Here is an 18968-nt window from a genome sequence, read left to right on the forward strand (position 1 = left end):
GGAAGCCAACAGGAAAAAAGCTTTCACCTAAGAGGTCCACTCTGCCTGCCCTGTGCCCTCCGTGAAGCCACAGGGAGCAAGCAGGTGCTCACAACAGCCTTCCTGGTGTCGCCAGCAGCACCCACGGGGGCGGGCGTGGGGGGGGAGGCAGGGGTCAGAGGGGGGTCTGAGCCTGTCTCCTAACTCTGCAAACCAGCCGGGTGGGAGCGCACAGCAGCGAGGAAAGAAAACTGGCCTTGGGAAGCACTCACTAAGCACCGTGGTAGGTACTTCTCACTGTGTTCCTCGGTTTTTACAACAGCACCATGAGGTACCACCTTTATTTCAGAAAATAAGTAAACTAGACTCAGAGGTTAAATAACCTCTCTAAGGGAAACTACACTGTGGAAACTGAGTCCAAACTACATACAAACCCCAGGCTGTGATTCCTCCCAGGCTGAGACCACAGCCCAAACACTTTAAAGACCCAAGCCCTCAGAATCAAAAACAGATTCTTTTGATAACTTCCTTGTAAGTTATTTTCCATATCTTAATTTAAATTTTTTTTTCAAAAAATAAATCTCCCACATACTCAAGCATTCAAAAACTATTAAGTAAGTAATATACCCTGAGGAACTATGCTAGATACTTTCAATTACAACTATAGCAAAATCCACTAATCCAGTCGTCGGCAGCCGTCCGTCTCGAGAGACGATGGCGTAGCTTCCTGAGAGTCTATCTGCACCGCCGAGAATGGCTGTGCAGTCCGACTCGGGAGTGACACGGTATCTGTCTCCTCCCGTGTTGAATCGACATCTTGCGATGACGCTGGAGTGTCCTCTCCAGTGAAGCTGAAGCTACAGAGCCTGGGCAGGGTGATATGGAGGGTCTGCTGTTGCCCATGCAGCAGACCCCCCCTCTCTTCGCAGCTCAAGGGTCCAAGGGAAAGACGGAGTCAATACAGCTTGGCTTCAGGTGCGCCGCAGGAGTTGCCGGTGTTGACTACAACGTCAAACCGCCTTAGGGACTCCGGCTCCGGATTTTCTGTCGGGGTTTACTCCCTTAGCCTTTCCCCTGAAGAGGTATGCCGCAAGGCAGCGGAGGTTTTTTGGAATCAAGAGTTTTCTTTCTCTGATGTGCCCTGACTGGAAGATCGAACCAGCGACACTTAGCTCGCAGGCCGACGCTCAATCCACTGAGCCAAATCAGCCAGGGTTATGCTCAGACTAATACTGCATAAATTTAACTTTTATCAATCTACTTAATGATCTACACAATCTACTGCCCATCAAGTCAATTCCAAACCATTTTGTCCCACCTTAAATCCTGAAATAAGGCAGAGTATAAATAAATAATGTAAACTACTTGCTGTCCCACAGCTCCCAGTTGGAAAATCTCAATTCCAAGTAGGGCAATCCTAGCCCAGTCCGCTGCAGCTCAGTGGAATAAGTGTCCCCCTGCCAGCCAAGTAGGAAAATCCTAACTGTCCCCTCCCTCAAATATTTTATATTTCAGTTTAACACATAACACATTTCGCAAGATAAAGCAAATAGGCCTAAGAATTCATGTTTCTCTAGTTGGAGAAGGCTGAACAAACAAAATAAGTAGATAAGACAATTTAGAATAAGTAAGCCAATGGCAATGAACAAAAATAACCAATAAAGAATGGGAATTAAGAGAAAGGCTAGAGCCCTGGCTGCTGTGGCTCAGTGGATTGAGTGTCGGCCTGCGAGCCAAGTGTCGCAGGTTCGATTCCCAGTCAGGGCACATGATTAGGTTGCACGTCAGGTCCCCAGTTGGGGGCGTGAGTGAGAGGCAACCACACAGTGATGTTTCTCTCCCTCTCTTTCTCCTTTCCCCTCTCTCTAAAAATAAATAAATAAACAAATAAATAATAATTTAAAAAAAATAGAAAGATGTAGTTCTTAAAAAAAAAGAGAGAGAGAAAGGCTAGAAACATTGAAATAAACATCAGATCCTTAATTATTTAGGAACTGTCCTTTTGTTTTTCCTTAGCTTATACATCAGAAGCATTTTTTTTTTTTTTTTTTTTTTTTTTTTAGAGAGAGAGGGGAAGGAAGGGAAAAAGAGAGGGAGAGAAACATCATTATGTGGTTGCCTCTTGCATGCCCCCAACTGGGAACCTGGCGGGGACCCAGCCTGCAACCCAGGCATGTGCCCTGACTGGGAATTGAACCGGTGACCCTTTGGTTCACAGGCTGGTGCTCAATCCACTGAGCCACACCAGTCAAGGCTATCAGAAGCATTATTAACTGACAATGTAGAGGCAGCACCCACTCTATACACTAGTTTACTGGATAACTTTAAGATATTGATTCAAAAGCATCAGCAGACACCATTTCTTATTCTTACAAAATTATTAAAATATATAAAAATGTTATTATTAAAGTATTAAAATAACTGGTGAAGGCTTTGTGTAGCAAAAATATAAATTTTCAAAGTCTATGATGAATTTATAAAAACCACCAGGATATCCAAAAGGGACTGAATATATTCCAAAGTCAGTTACTTACAATAAGTTCTCATTTTCTAAATTCTTTAAAATTCACAATATATTCATTCTCCTATTTGATATTTTCCACTATCACTTCAAGAAATTTCTCTTAAGGAGAAATTTACTATTGAAAAGGCTAACATATGCATTTATGAAAACAATGCTTATCTTTTCATGTTGAAACACCTAAGATTAATTATTAAGAGTAGGCTTTCTTAAATTATTATTCCACAACAAATTAAAACTATCAGAAGTTTGGGGGAAGGACAAACAGGTATATATGTTTACTATCTATGCACATTTAATATATTACAATAAAAATTAAAAATTTTTAATCTGAAACAGCTACATTACACCAAAAACAACTCAAAAACCAGCTGTGAAAACAGCTGCATATTCAGATCACAGAGAAAATATTCTAAATAACTATTCTATGTGATATTCCTCTGAAACATCTGGTTTTTTAAGCGTACAGATAACAAAATAAATTCCAAAAAATACAACCATGAAAACTTATAATGAGGTTCATTCAAAGACATACACCTGATAGTTTTACTGAAATTGCCCCTTATAAAAAAAAAAAATGTGAAGCCTTGGCTGTTGTGGCTCAATGGACAGAGTGCCGACCTGAAAACCAAAGGGTCGCTGGTTCGATTCCCAGTTGGGGCACATGCCTGGGTTGCAGGCCAGGTCCCCACTTGGGGGCATGTGAGAGGCAACCACACATTGATGTTTCTCTCCCTCTCTTCCTCCCTCCCTTCCTCTCTCTCTAAAAATAAATAAAATCTTTTTTAAAAACTGTGAAAAGTGTATACCTCTTCCTCCATCCTCTTTCCCCACCTTGTTCGCTGCCCACTGAAACAGGAAGAGGAGACGAAACCTCTGATCATTTACCTCGCCGAACGGAGTGTAGAACTGCACCGTGCTGGCATCGCTGCCCTGCGCGGCGGCCTTCTGGGAGCCCGCCACCGCTAGCACGCCGCCCGTGTGGTTCCACTGGATACTTACGACATTCATGTCAGTATCGATTAAAACGGGATCTAGTCAAAAAGAAAAAATGAGGCAACTGCAGGAAACCACTTGGCCTAGAGAATTTGATACTCTTAAGGGCAATTTTTAAATATTTTTTAATTCTCCACGTGAAAAAATGAAAAATAACCGCATACTTTGGTCATTCTCATGTCTCATTATCTGGCACCTCCCATTGTCAAAACAAATGGCGAGGCAGGGGCAGTCCGGCTCCACGTAGCCTTCCGTGCCGTGGTACCAGTGAATGCCGGCGATGCTGATCGCTCCGGTGACGTTCACCAGGCAATTCAGCTTCATCTTCATCTAAATAAAATCAGAGAGTATTGTATAGAAAAAACACAGAAAATGGGATTTAGAGATCTGGTTTCAAATGCCAGCTCCAACACTTGCTGGTTTACCAACCCCGGACAAATCACTTCACCTGAGTTTCAGTGTTCCCCATTTGCAAAATGAGGATTAAAAACACTCAAGAGTTTTTATGAGACTCAAATGACAAGAGGTATATAAAAGTACTGTGAAAATAGCAAAGTGTCATGTAAAAGCCGGCTATGATCACTTCCGTTAACGAGTGGACTTATGTCCTGACCCTGACCAAACAGAGAAGTGGCACATGATCAGACCTGTCCTCGCTAAGTCTGGCAAGGCCAGAGTCTTTCTTGAGCTGATGCAACCTGAGCCTTTTCATTTTGCCTTCTTCACAGAACCTGACTGTTGTCCGTTACTGTTTAAGTCTTCCATTCTTCTAACAAACAACTTGGCATAGCCTGCTATAAAAATATCTGTGGTATTTCACGTGAACTCTGGCTTCCGGGATTAGAAGACATGAAGATTAGAAGATTAGAAGCACATCGTCCTGCTCACCCTCCCTCGGCTTGTACAGGGAAATCGGGTCCTGTCCAGCCGCCATAAAATCCAAACTAAAGCATCAATTTACCTTGAAGCAACCCAGAAGGTTTTTTTAATAAAAAAAACTTTTAGCCAATTTAAGCCTGAATTGAAGACTTTCTTGATTACACAAACCATCAGAAATAAACGTATATACATATATGAATGATATATATAATAATCACATTAAAACATGTAAATAAAATGAATGAGTAGATGGATATATACTTACTATAAAATTCCCCTGACTGTCATAAATGTGTATTTCTCCATTTGCCATTCCAAAGAGCAAGACTTTACCATCTGCAGACCAAGCTACGTGCCATAACTGTACACCCTTCAGGTCTTTTCCCCAAATGCGATTCCCTAAAACAAAACAGGCAGCGTGCTTACTTCATTAACGTTCAGGGTTATGATTCTCCACAAACTGCTCTAAGAATCTTTGTTTTGCTAAAGAGCATTCATACACGTGTTCAGTTTATTCAGTCAGTAAGTATTTGCTGAGTAACTACTCTGTGCTAAACAGCCTAATAAACATTTGAACTGGCAGCTGTTTCCAGCTTCCTCCCTTCCCTTCTAAACTCTGACCCAGGACCTGACTCCCAATTAGCAGATGAATTCATCCTCTACTTTGGAAAGAAAATAAAAACTTTCAAAAAATAAATCCTTCATGCCCACTTTCAAACATCCAGAACATAACTGAATTCCCATTTACCCATTCTGCTTTGCCCCCTGATACAAAGAAAAAGGTATGTGCCCAAGCAGACCCCCATCTAAGGCTAACCCCTCCACCTGTTCTCTGCTCTGACCCCTTCCTAGCTTTGCAAAGATCTCCCTCTGCTGCTAATTCACGTCCTCTCTTGCTCTTTAAACTCTCTCTCCAGGCTCTTCCTCACAGGCACTTAAACATATTCAGATCTGTTCCTCTTCAAAACTACCACCTCCAACAAAAACAAACAAAACAAAAAACACTTCCTCAAACCTAAGTTCCCCTCTAGCTACCATCCTATTTCTACCACTCCTTCCCCAGCCGAAGCTCTTGAAGGAGTTACCCACACCTGCGGTCCCCACTGCCTCGGCCCCCACCCAGCCCTCACCCCAACACAAGCTGGCTTCTGCCCCACCGCTTCACTGCCACTGCCTCCACGGGGGTTGCTAAATCCAAGGATACCTTTCTTTTCACCACCTCGTCCTCCCTTCTTGGTTTCTGTGAGTCTAAGACTTTGATTTTTTAGTATCCTTTATGGAATTAATTCTCTTCTGCCATCCATTAAATGATGCTGATTCTTGGCCCACAGATGGCCCTTAGGTTTTTCATCTATTGTTTAAATTACCATCCGTATGCTGGTGATTCCCCAAATTATGCCTTCAGCCCAGATATTTCTGAAATGCAGACACATGTCTGTGGTCTAGACATATTTACCTGGAGGCCCTATGGCGTGACAAAATCATCACGTTCAAAAGCAGTCTTCCTCCCACATCCCTTATTCCAATGAGAGGTACCACCACCCATCCAGCTGCCAAAGCTAAAAACCTGGATATCACCCTCGACATTTTCACCCCCTAATCCCTGATCCAGTCAATAATAAGGTCTTATCTCTCCTACCTCCTAAGCATCTCCAGAATGTATGTATCTACTCACTTCCTCCTCCTTGTCATGACCCTGGTTCAGGCTACCATCCACCACCAACTCTCACCTGAATAACCACAGTAATTTCCTAATTGGGACACCTGCCGCCCTTCTTTCCTTTCTCCATTTTTCATCTTACAGTCACAGAGATGTTGCTACAGAACAAATCTTAAAAATAAATGATTCTTGAATGTCATCAAATTATATACCATTTTCTCTTTTCATGTTTATTTGTCTGTCAGAAACTTAACACAGTAATTAATTTAAACCTCTAAAGATGAAAATGTCAGTTAAATCTTGATCTCAGTTCTGGGCGCAGTAAGGTATTACCATCCACAGAGCCAACTATCACGGCGCCGTCTTCGTACACGATGCAGATCTTCTGTCCGTCAGCCGTCCAGCTCATGCTGCGGACCACTGATTTATTCCTATTGTTGATCATTTCCTCATACCAAGACCCTATTTTCACAAATAGAAAATATTATAGTTAAAACTTCCACAGCTATTATGTGGTACTTAGATTTAAAAACTTTCCTTTAAATACAATGTGAAATAAATAACTGCAAAGTTTTCTACCATCTGAGACATTAAACTATAAAACCTTCAAATCTAATATAAACGAAATGAAAAATTAACTCAGGACTTGACTAATCATTGCTTCAAGGATTATCACAGAATACACAATAAATTCCCATCTTTTTTCTCTCTTTCTCTCTTCCCTTCAATGAAAAAATAAAACTGCATTGGCTTTTCAAGGGCCAAAACAACCGATTTTTCTCAAAGCCTAACTTTTCCCACTTGAACACACTTTAGGTAATAACCAAGCAAAAACAGAATAACCACAACAACTTTATATGCACGCATAAACTCTCCAATGATTAATTATAAGCATATGAAATATACGCATATTAGGTAAAAACTCTAAACCTACCTGCAAAACATTTTAAACAGTTCGTATCACATATCACATCATGAATACAGAATAGCAAAAATATTCTTGTGTACAGGTCTGAAATAAGATGTGAACTGTATCAAGGTATAACCAAATGTGAGGCAAATCACAAGTTTATTTTGTTTTATTTTAGTTTTTTAAAAGGCTTTACCACATTTGGTAGAGGGATCTAGACTGCAGCCATCAAATAATCACGTAATTTGGAATAACAAGTCACAGCAGGGTATTATCAGGGTCAGGACTGAGGCCCAGAGAATACCCGTTGGGAAAAGACAAACCTTATCCTAACATCTTGTACTTGCACATTCTACTCCCTACACATAAACACACACACACACACACACACTTTTTTTTAAAAATATTAAATTCATGTACCGTGGTATATGTTTTAACTAAGAATTTCACAATGGTATACCCTGAACATTTTCAAAACAACACACGTGAACTAAGGTCCCCTTTTCATTTAAAGATGAACGGCTACAAAGAGATGTATTATGAGGGTTTTTTTTGTTGTTGTTGGGTTGGTTTTTTTTTTGGGGGGGGTGTTTTTTGGCAATGGTGATTCACCTAAATTTATCCTTTTCTTACTCTCTCTTGTTGGCAAAAGGCACAAATTATGAGCCAGTAATCAGAGCTGAGATAAAATCTGTATCTGTGAAAGAGAAGGAAGCTGATTTGATAACAGAAATCAATTATTGCCTTTAACTTCTTAATAAACATGTTTTTATCTACTGAACTAACTCTAGTCACTGACCACACAGAAACTAATTCTTATTGGAAACCTGGAAACAAGAGCCATCTCAAGCAGAGACTAGTCTGTAAAAATCTAAGTCAATTTTGGAGATAACCAAGTTACCTAATTCACTTTTCTAATCAAGGTCACAGTTCAAAGGAAATGAAGATAAAGGGAAAAGTAGGGAGCAAGAAATCCAGAAATATCACCCCTGTGCAGTCAGGATGAACTCCTGTTGCTAGTTAAAAGGAGTCTATTTCAAAGATGTTGTTTATCCATTCAAACACTGTAATCCAGACTTCAATTCGTGAAAAGATTAAAAAACTCTAACGTACCTTTATAAAACATCCAAACAATGATAAGCCCATTTTGATCACTGGTAGTCAACTTTTGATATTGTTCATTCCATGTGACAACTTGAACAGAACCTAAAAAAATATAAAATAATTCAGAAACTACAAAAAAGCTACAATTAATTTCACACATATTTTTATAACAAACACCAAGAGCATGTTAAAATCAATACGGGACTTCCGGTCAAGATGGCAGCATAGGTAAACACAGCTCACCTCCTCACACAACCACGTCGAAATTACAACTAAAATATAGAACAACCATCATTCAGAACCGTCAGAAATTGAGTTGAATGGAAGTCTGACAACTACGGAATTAAAGAAAACACATCCATCCAGACTGGTAGGAGGGGCAGATTCGGAAGGGCTGGTCCCACATCTACGTGTGGTGGAAAAAAATTCAGGAGTATCTCAGGAGCGAGGAGTCCCAGCCCCACACCAGGCCCCCGGCCCAGGGTTTCAGTGCCAGGGAGATAAGCCCCATAACTGCTGGCTGCAAAAACCAGCGGGGATTAAGTCAGTGGAAGAAACTTCTGGAGTCCCAAGCAGTTCCTCTTAATGAATCCACACACAGACTTAATCAGACTCAGTCCCTCTGAGCTCCAGCACCAGGGTAGCAGCTTGAAAGGCACCAGTGGCATACAGGGAGGAACTGAAGTGTCTGGCATCAAGTAAAGAGCTAGGGGACAGCCTTCTCATAGACAGAAAGGCAGACCACTGTCTGTTTTCTGAACCCGCCCCCAACAAAGCCATAGAACTGGCAAACTGGTGACGTATCTGAGACTGTATCAACCTGGCTAATACTGTTTGCCACGCCCTGGAGATCCCCAGAGACTCCATCCCACCCAAGCTGATTTTCCAAATGAATGGCTGGTCTTGGCTCAAGCTTCAGAACTTCCTAAATCCTCTCAAACAAGCAAGAGCCAGATTCAGTGAGCCCCCAGCCCCCATACCTCTTGCAAAGGGGCCATAGACCCAGCACTAGCAGCAGCCCACCTAGATTCACCGCTTGGCTTCACCTGGGAACCCCCAAGCCTAGCACAAGTAGCAGCCATCTCAGGTTGCTTTACAGCTCAGGCAGGGTGGCCCCAGGCAAAACACAGGTGGGGGCTGACCTTGGCCTGCAGCCCCCGGGAAACCCCAGGGCCTGTGCACCCAGTGGACAGCTACAGACCACGTCAAAGCACCACCACCCTGCCCCTGCACAGCTGATCCTCTGCGGAGGGCAGAGGTTGGTGGTCAGTCGTCACACCAGTCCTTGCAGCTGACTGGCCTGGGTAAATCTCTCCCATTGATCTGTCAACAGTAATCAAGGCTCAACTACAAGAGGAGGGTGTACTCAGCCCACATGAAGGGCACACCTTGAGTACCCAGCTTGGGTGATAGGGGAGGCTGTGCCACTGGACCCTACAGGACACCCACTACATTAGGCCACACTACCAAGACAGGGAGTCACAGTAGATCTACCTAATACATAGAAACAAACACAGGGAGGCTGCCAAAATGAAGAGACAAAGAAATGTGGCCCAAATGAAAGAAAAGATCCAAACTCCAGAAGAAAGAACTAAAATTGGAGATAAGTTGTCTTTCAGATGCAGAGTTCAAAACACTGGTTATTAGGGTACTCAGGAAACTTGGTGAGGAACTCAACAGCATAAAAAAGATCCAGTCAGAAATGATGGACACACTAATTGAAATAAAGAACAATTTACAGGGAAACAACAGTAGAGTGGATAAAGCCAAGAATCAAATCAATGATTTGGAACATAAGGAAGCAAAAAAAATAAGAAGAAGAACAATGAATTCATGGGGGGAAAAGTGAGACAACTGTAATAGAAAAACAATAAATAATTTTTTTTTAAATGAATTAAAAAGAATGCAAAAAAAAAAAAAGAGGATATTGTAAGCAGCCTCTGGGACAACTTCAAGTGATCCAACATTCGCATCATAGGGGTGCCAGTAGGAGAAGAGAAAGAGCAAGAAACTGGAAATCTACTTGAAAAAATAATGAAAGAAAACTTCCCAAATTTGGTGAAGGAAATAGATATCCAAGTCCAGGACGCACAGAGAATCCCACACAAAATGGATGCAAAGAGGCCAACTCCAAGACACATCATAATTAAAACGTTGAAGGTTAAAGATAAAGAGGGAATCTTAAAAGAAGCAATAGAAAAACAGTTAGTTACCTACAGGGGAATTCCCATAAGACTGTCAGCTGATTTCTCAAAAGAAACTGTGCAGGCAAGAAGGGACTGTCAAAAAATATTCAAAGTGATGAAAAGCACCAACCTACAGCCAAGATTGCTCTATCCAGCAAAGGTATCGTTTAGAATGGAAGGGCAGATAAAGTGCTTTCCAGACACGAAAGAACTAAAGGAGTTCATTATCACTAAACCATTATTATATGAAATGTTAATAAGACTTATTTAAGAAAAAAAAGATCAAAACTATGAACAATTAAATGGCAACAAATACATATCTATCAACAATTGACCTAAAAATCAAACAAAGCAAACAAGAAGAACAGAGGCAGAATCATGGATCCAGAGAGCATTCCGATGGTTGCCAGACGGGAGTGAGGTGTGGGGACTGGGGGAAGAGGTCAAGGCATTAAGAAACAGAAACAGGTGGTTACAGAACAGCTATGGGGATGTAAAGGACAGTACAGGAAAGGGAGTGGCCACAGACCTTATCCTCACAACCCATGGACGTGAACACATGGGCGTGCTTTCTGAAAGCCCACCAAAGGGCGATCACTCCAGAGGAGGTTTTCAATAATCACGCGGACAAGATGGCCTATTTTGTGACGTCCATCTGCTCTTTACCTCAGCCGTCCCAGGGGTTGCTCAGTAAAGCTCTTTACAAAATGACCCGTGGTGGTAGCAGAGATCGAGTCTGTGTGTGGGCTTAAAGCTTTGGAGTTTGCTCTCTAAATGCACGTGGCCACCCACCTGGCTGAGTACCTAAGCTACTCACAGCAGAGAGAGCAATGCAGAGCCCTCAGGATAGCACTGTGGCCCCGGAGGGTCAGCCAGACCCCTGATGGCAGGTGGATTATGTTGGAGGGGCCATGATTTGCTCTCCCTAGAATATGTAGTATGGATCTAGATGTGCCTTCCCAGCCTACAAAGCTTCTGTCAGCGCCACTGTCTACGAACTCCCAGCGTCTCATCCACCATCATGGGCTCCACTCAACAATGCTTCTGATCACGGAGCCCGTTTCGCAGAAGTAAGGCCATGGACCCCTGCCCATGTTAATGAATGGTCTCCCCACGCACCCCATCACCCAGAAGCAGCTGGTCTGATAGAACAGGGAACTGGCTAAATGAAAACTCAGTTATGATGCCAGTGGGATGACAATGTCCCTCCCAAAAGGCTGGCTTTACAGGATACAATCTGTGCTGTAAATCCATGACCGACATATGGTGATGTTTTTCCCAATCCCAGAAGACAGAGGCCAGGGAAAAGGGGGGAAAATAAATAAATAAAATAAAAAATAAAAGTTGTTGAATTACTCTAGACTGCATTATGGCTCAATAAAAAGGATTACTTTAAATATTAGCATTACTGAAAATGATGGTAATTCTGCAGTAAGTAGATGGTTTCAAAATGCCTAAAGATGAAATATGATTTTAAAATTACATGACTTACCACTATGGCCTTCAAGATTCTGATTCATAGAAAGGTTACTAGGAGCTGCAAGACCCCTCAATTTTGCATCATCTAGAAAAACAAAAAACAATTACAAAAAATACTATGGAAAAAGTAAAAGTGACAGATTATAAGATTTTCACATTTCTTGCTTTTTTGAAAGGAGATCCAATTCCTGGATGATATTAGAAGAACTTTGTAAGTACACCTTGCTCTAATTTACTTTTCTCATGATGGAAACACAGACAAGAATAGGTACACCCTTGCAGTGGTATTATTCTAGCAAAATAAAGCAAAATGTATACAAGAACATTGTTTACTCAGTATATTAAATAATTAGTAGTTATTATTACTAATTCCTTCCCAAAAGGTCACAAATAGAAATATTTATGACATACAGATTGAAAAATCTAAAGCATAAGAGAAATCAAAAATCAAAGATTTTAGAAACTGGTTTTACTAGATTTTTGCAGGATCTTGTATTTATTCATTTAGCAAATACTTATTGAATATCTACACTCACTGTGCTATGCACTGTGAAAGGTTCTGGATAGAAAATGATGAACCAAATAGCTAAGGCCTCTCTCCTCAGAGAACCTGCAGTCTACTGAGGGGATAGATAATTAATAACATTCTCACCCACATAAATAATCCGAATATAAATATGTAAGTGTTTTTATAAACTGTAAAGGCATAATAAGAAAGAGTAACAGAGGGGTGTTCATTTAGATTGGAGGGAGGGAGACCAAGGAAGAGTTTCTGAACAAAGGGTGTTTAAGCTGAGAATGTGGGATAAACTGGAGATAGCCAAGCAAGACAGGGGAAAAGGAGAATAATTCCAGCCTAGGAAACAGCCAGGGCAAAGGCTAGGGTACAGGGCTAGAGCCTTCAAGAAATACAACAGAGAGAAAAATTTTCTTCTAAGACAGTTAAGAAAACTAAAAATGTGAGAGATTAAAATACTAAACACCAAAAGCCAAGCTCTAATTGGGACATAAGTACCTCCCTTCCAAACCTGCCTTTTGTTTCATAAAATTAATCTAGCACATCAGAACAATTATTCTCTCTTTGCTCGGGCTGTCCATGAGTCCTTCGTGCATGGGTGAAAAACAAGGGCTTGCAAGTGAGACAAACTCAGTTTCAAATGCCAGCCTGAGCAAGTAATTAACTGATCAGCACCTCAGCTGTCTCATCTGAAATACCTACCTCTCAAGAGTATTGTGAAGTCAGACGAGATAGTGAAGGTTAAATACTCCATACACGGAAAGTGCTTAATAAATATGTCTAAATACCACATTCAAGACTGTAAAGCAGTGCTACTCAAAGTGGGATCTGAGAACCAGCAAGACCAGCATCACTAGAAATGCACATTCTCAGACCTCGTTCCAGATCTACGCTGGGGCTAGAGCCCAGAAACCCATTTTAACACGTTGCGTACCGGGGTGTTTAAATGCCTTTTAATCCTCTGTTCTGGCAGGTTTTTACGATTTAAATATGCTTATATGGCTAATATTAATGAAACGACTTCACAAAATTAACAATTAAGCTACTACTATCCTTAATAAAAAAAAAAGCAAATGAAAAATTACCACTGAATGTCTAAATAACCTTATTTAATTATTTAAAATTATGCCATCAAACGACGAGAATTCTCGCCATGCGAACGCAACGTGTTAACATCTTCGGATGATTCTTATGCCTGGTAAAGTTTGAGAAACAATGCTACAAGGAATCCAAAATATAATTTAGTTACAAAAGAGTGAACTACAGTCCAAAGATATTCAGCAACTTGCTGGAAGTCATTCAGTGGTCTTATGGCAGAGCTAAGATTCCAACTCCAATCTCTTTATCTAGACTTCCAATTTATCTGGATCTTCAATTTAGAACAACTGAGGATGCTAAAGAAATGGGAAACAAAACTGTTTGCTCTGATTCCAGAGAAATGCAAAAAAAGGAATCAAGCTGTAAACACAGGAGACCTGCTCATAAAAATGTTTTTTTAATTCCCATTTTCTGTTCTTGGGAACTAAGTGCATAATCAATCATTCAGGCATCTGATCAGCAGAAAGGATAACATAGGCATGTAAAGAATGTGCCAAAATGTAATATTCTGTGATCTTTTAAAATGCTGTTTCACATCATTTTTATTAGACTCCTAATATTATGGCACAATAAACAGAAATAGCACGGAGAACATGGTGAGTTTCCATTCTTAATTCTTTCTCACTTTCTATCAATAACTTCAGCAAAAGCCATCTGACGTTCACATTCAATATTCTCTTAACTTTATTGCAAAAATAATCTAGAAAAGCACCACCTTTTCCTTTAAAAACACTAAAATTGTATACTGACAATAACATGAGCAAATCTCATTTTTCATCAAGTTCAAACACTTGGGCTTGCATTCATTTACCTACCCGTCTGCGTCTCTAATTTCAAAACTTTGAGTAATCCATCTTCACCACCACATGCTATGAATCCTTGGTCCTTGTTCCAAGATATACATTTCAGCTTCACATTATTGGGAATGGCGATCTGAAAAGCAACCACAGCCACACTCACATCTTCTTACGAAGGAGTCGGGAAGGGAGTCTACACGAGATTAAAGGCTGAAGAAAATCTCCCCCGAAACGAAAAAACGCTCAGCCTCGCGGTGTGAGATGTTTTCAAAACAGGCGGGCGCAGTCCCTGAAACGCGCCGGCCCTGCCATTCGGAAAAGAAAGAAGTGCGCCCGGTGGAAGGGCAGTGACTGCGGAGAAGCCGTCGCCTGAAGATTTTTAAAGGAGGTGGGGGGAGATATAAACCCATACCGTCAGTCCACGTTCCCTTCCCACGCACAACACTTAGACTGCCCTTTTGTAATGATTTTTCTTTTCCCTGGCGAGCCGTGATGAGCCAAAGAATGTAAGTCACCTGGATCAGCAACAGGTGGAGGAAGCGGGCACTGATCTGTCCAGCGGGCCCCGCTAAAGAACCCAGCCAGGGGCAGGAATGGGAGAAAGTCTCTATGCAAGAGCTGCCGGCTCCGCCAAGGACTATCTGGGGCTCGGGGAGCGGCTGGAGGAGGTCCGATGCCGGACCAGGCAGCAAGGTCTGGGGAGAGATGGAGAAGCCGCGACGGGGACGCCTGGCTTCGCGGGCTGGCTGCGCTAACGGAGAAAAAGCGAGCGCGTCCCCCTGGAAAACTCACTCTCTTGCTCAGGTAAAAGAACATCCTGGAGGTCCCGAGAGGAAGACCCCAGCCGCCGAGCCCCGCAACTGGAAACTTTAGTCTCAAGTCGCCAATAGCGCCAGAACCAGCCGCTCTTGGAAGCTGCCGTCGCCCTGGCAACCGGTCGCATCCGGGGCGCCGGGGGACACTTCCGGTGTCGGCCTTGCTGGGGCCATAGAGCGTCGTGCGCGTGCGCGGACGTCGGGGGGCTTGTAGCAGACGGTGCGTGAAGGGCGAAGCCCCCGCTGGGCCTGGTTTCTGCTTAAGGGCTTTTCTGTTTTCTGTTAGGGCCGGGTCGGCGCCCCTCGGCGCCCTGCCCCGACGCCTCGGGTGCCCTCAGTCCCGGCGGGCTCGGAGCGCAGGGTGCACCTCGCTCTGACACTCGCAGGAGGCGCCCGGGCAGTGCCTTGAAATTTTGGGAGCCCCGACGCCCCAGCATTGGAGAAAGGGAAAGTCGGTAACCGCGTTTGTTGGGCTGGCGCCTTCGGGGCACGTGGAACCGAGAACGGGCCTTCTCGGAGCCTGCAAGCCTTCCCTGGGCCTTCGGGGATCAGCGAACTCCAGGAGCGGGTGGACGGTTGGGGTTGGCGTTCATTCTGTTTGTTTTAGGACTTTTTTAACAGTTTATTTAGGCTGTAAGTGCAGCCCAAGGGTCCTTATAAAAATAACGTGTGAACTTCGGGCCATTACAGCATGTAATTGCCATTGGGGCATAGCCTTTCGTTTTTAAATAATTTTACTCTTGGTATTTTCTCGCCTGGAGTCCATTGCTCTATAGTCTCTTCTTTTTCTACCTTATTTTTCTTCAATTCTTCGTCGTGCTTTTTGAACCCCTGGAAAGTTACAAAGCGCAGTTTTAGGCGTAGAGCCGAAATTCTCATGAAATTGACCCATTTTTAATTTTTCTCTGGCATTCCCTTCTCCCGTATTCTACAGCTACCACTGTGGGTTTGTATCATCTAATGTGTACTTCATGCAGCAGTAGCCAGTTTCCCCACCCAGAGTCTTTCCCCATCTCTGGCAAATAATGTGAAAATCCTTTCCCTGAGTGTTGCCTCACCAGCGCGCTCAAGAATTGACGATGGTCCTGGTGCCTTTCCTATCAAATTTAAACCCCGGCTAAAATCAGATCTCCCTTCCGTCCTAAAATGTCTTTTACTCTGGAGTCCCCACTCTAATCAAGACAATATGCTTTCTGCACCCCACCATCCCTCTCTGCTTCCAAGGCCATTTTGTATGTCCTTCGATGTTCCTTGGGTCTTGGCCAATCTTGCCTAGCCAAACTCACCAATCAAGTCTCCCTCAGAAATTCTTTCCAAACTTAACGTGCAACCCATTCAGATGGTGTATGTATTTGTTTTCAAATGTACGTGTATTTGTTTTTTCAGCACCAAACTGTAAATTCCTAAGATATATGTTGGCACCGTCTCATGGGCTCCCTATACTGGACTCAGGAAGCAAATGAATATTGTAAAAGCCAGGGGATCCCAACCAACTGGTTAAATTTAAAACATGATTAACTGGAGCTAGTTTCTAATCAATGGTCACACTCTTGAAGAATCATCTCTAACTAGCATTCCTTCCAGCGCACCATTGCTCTGTGATATAGGAATATATGTTACTGATTCTGTGTGTTCAACTAAGTTTGTAAAATAATGCTGCTCTGTCATGTCCTTTCAAAAACGTTGAGAAATAATATGTTTCATAAATACATACTGCCTTGATGTATTTATTTTTCATTTCTTCCCTTTAAAGTTTGTATTTTAGATTTTGGGCTGTTTCTGGGTTTTGACTTTTGTTGTTTGTGTTGTAGTTGCTTTTCAGGCACATACATTAATAGACACTCATTATTTTACCTAAATTTAGACAATTTTGCTTTATTCCCTCTTCCACAACATTCTTGATTAAAGCCTTTCTATTTAACCTGAACTTACATTTTTGAACTTAAGAGCATGAGATTTAAATTATAGGAAGAGTCACAACATTATGTTCTTTGACAAGAAACTGTTATATATATTTGAAATAATTCAGTATAAGGAAATGTGTTAACAAAATTGATAAGTCACCCCCTCAAAAAAAGGCATGACAGTGATATATAAAAACGTTTTTTATTATACTAAAGACAATACAAACCAAAAGAAAAAAAAGAATTGAGTAGTATACAATTTAAAGGACTATTTTCTTCTAAGAGTTATAAGCTTTAAAGCTGAAAAATATTGTGTATCAAATATATGGATGAAAAATCACATTTAAAAAGACATTAGGCTTTGTTACTTGTTACAGCAAGATTTATAAACATAATTTTACTGATAGGATCATAAAGTAAAAGAATAAAGTAAATTTAGGGTTTTTGTCCTTAGTGAAAAGTTATAATACTTTTAATTCACAATTAAAGTCTTTAGTTGTGTGTTTCTTTCAAACATCAGAATGAATTAAAAGTGACATGTGATGGTCACTTGGTCTGCGTTAACTATTTTAGATATGTGTGCTACAATCCCCTGATCACACAGTTTCAGTAATACTCTAGCAAAAAATGGACAAAAAACAAAAAGTATTAAAGAAACAGTTCTATATTATATTCATATCAATTAAAGGAACTTTTTATGTGTAAATACTATGTAAAATTTATACTCTCAATAATAAGAATGCTTTAGACTATAAATACTATCAAGAGAAAGTAGATCAAAAGTTTCCATGACATGGAACAGAATAGAGAGCCCAGAAATAAACCCATGCCTTTATGGTCAATTAATACTTAACAAAAGAGGCAAAAACATACAATGAGGTAAACATAGTCTAGTCAACAAATGGTGTTGGGAACACTGGACAGATACATGCCAAAAAATGAAACTAGACCGCCTTCTTACACCATACACAAGAATAAACTCAAAATGGATTAAAGATTTAAATGCAAGACTTGAAACCATAAAAATCCTAGATGGAAACATAGGCAGTAAAATCTCAGCAATATTTTTTTCTGATATATATATATATATATATATATATATATATATATATATATATCTAAAGTCAATAAATTAAAAAAATGTTTAATGGACAAAGGATCTGAATAGACACTTCTCCAAAAGGACATAAAGACAGCCAATAGACATATGAAAAGATGCTCAATGTCACTCTTCATCACAGAGATGCAAATTAAAACCACAATGAGGTATCATCTCAGTCTTGTCAGAATGGCTATCATCAAATAGTCAACAAAAAAGTGCTGGGGAGGATGTGGAGAAAGGGAACCCCTGTGCACTGTTGGTGGGAATGCAGACTGGTGCAGCCCCTGTGAAAAGCAGTATAGTGTTACCTTACAAAATTTAAAATGGAAGTGCTTTATAATCCAGCAATTCCACTTTTGGGAATTTATCCAAAGAACCCAAAACACTAATTCAAAAGAATATATGCACCCCTATCTTCACTGCAGTGTTATTTACAACCACCAAGGTTTGGAAGCAGCCCAAGTACCCATCAGCAGATGAGTGGATAAAGCAACTATGGGACATTTACCCAATGGAATACTGCTCTGTCATAAAAAAGAAGGAAATCTTACCTTTTGTGACAGTATGGATGGACCTGGAGAACATTGTACTAAGTGAAACAAGCCAATCAGAAAGACAAATACCATATGATCTCCCTTATATGTGGAATCTAATGGATGAAACAGACTCATGGACAGAGAGCAGACTGGCAGCTCTCAGAGGGGAGGGAGGTGGGGGGCTGGGTGAAATGGGTAAAGGGATTAAGGAAAAAACTCATAGACAACAATATGGTGATTAACAGAGGGAGAGTGGGTGCAGTGGCAGTTAGAATATGGTAAAGGGGGATAAATGGTGATGGAAGGAGACCTGACGGGGTGGTGAACACACAATACAATACAGATGATGTATCATAGAATTGTACGCTTGAAACCTACATAAATTTATTAACCAATGTCACCCAAAATGTTCAATAAATTTTTTTAAAAGAACAGAATATAAAATGTACATTTATCCTATAAAAGAATAACACTGGAAAAAATAG

At 41.2% G+C, this 18968-nt stretch overlaps 1 protein-coding gene across 1 annotated transcript in view; it reads right to left on the reverse strand.

The window, feature by feature from the left end:
* The window catches only part of WDR35 (WD repeat domain 35), a 54960-nt gene extending 39900 nt beyond the window's left edge, over positions 1-15060 (reverse strand). The window contains exons 1-8 of the mRNA XM_090280720.1: positions 14919-15060; positions 14145-14262; positions 11728-11799; positions 8059-8151; positions 6369-6497; positions 4641-4774; positions 3661-3826; positions 3389-3534 (exon numbers count right to left, since the gene is read on the reverse strand). Coding sequence (XP_090136846.1) covers positions 3389-3534; positions 3661-3826; positions 4641-4774; positions 6369-6497; positions 8059-8151; positions 11728-11799; positions 14145-14262; positions 14919-14942 — 882 coding nt within the window. The 5' untranslated portion in view covers positions 14943-15060. The remainder of the gene's footprint in view (positions 1-3388; positions 3535-3660; positions 3827-4640; positions 4775-6368; positions 6498-8058; positions 8152-11727; positions 11800-14144; positions 14263-14918) is intronic.
* Positions 15061-18968: the final 3908 nt, after the last annotated feature.

The sequence above is a fragment of the Furipterus horrens genome, unplaced genomic scaffold (assembly GCF_987537825.1).
Source record: "Furipterus horrens unplaced genomic scaffold, mFurHor1.1.pri manual_scaffold_6, whole genome shotgun sequence".
Lineage (NCBI taxonomy): Eukaryota > Metazoa > Chordata > Mammalia > Chiroptera > Furipteridae > Furipterus > Furipterus horrens.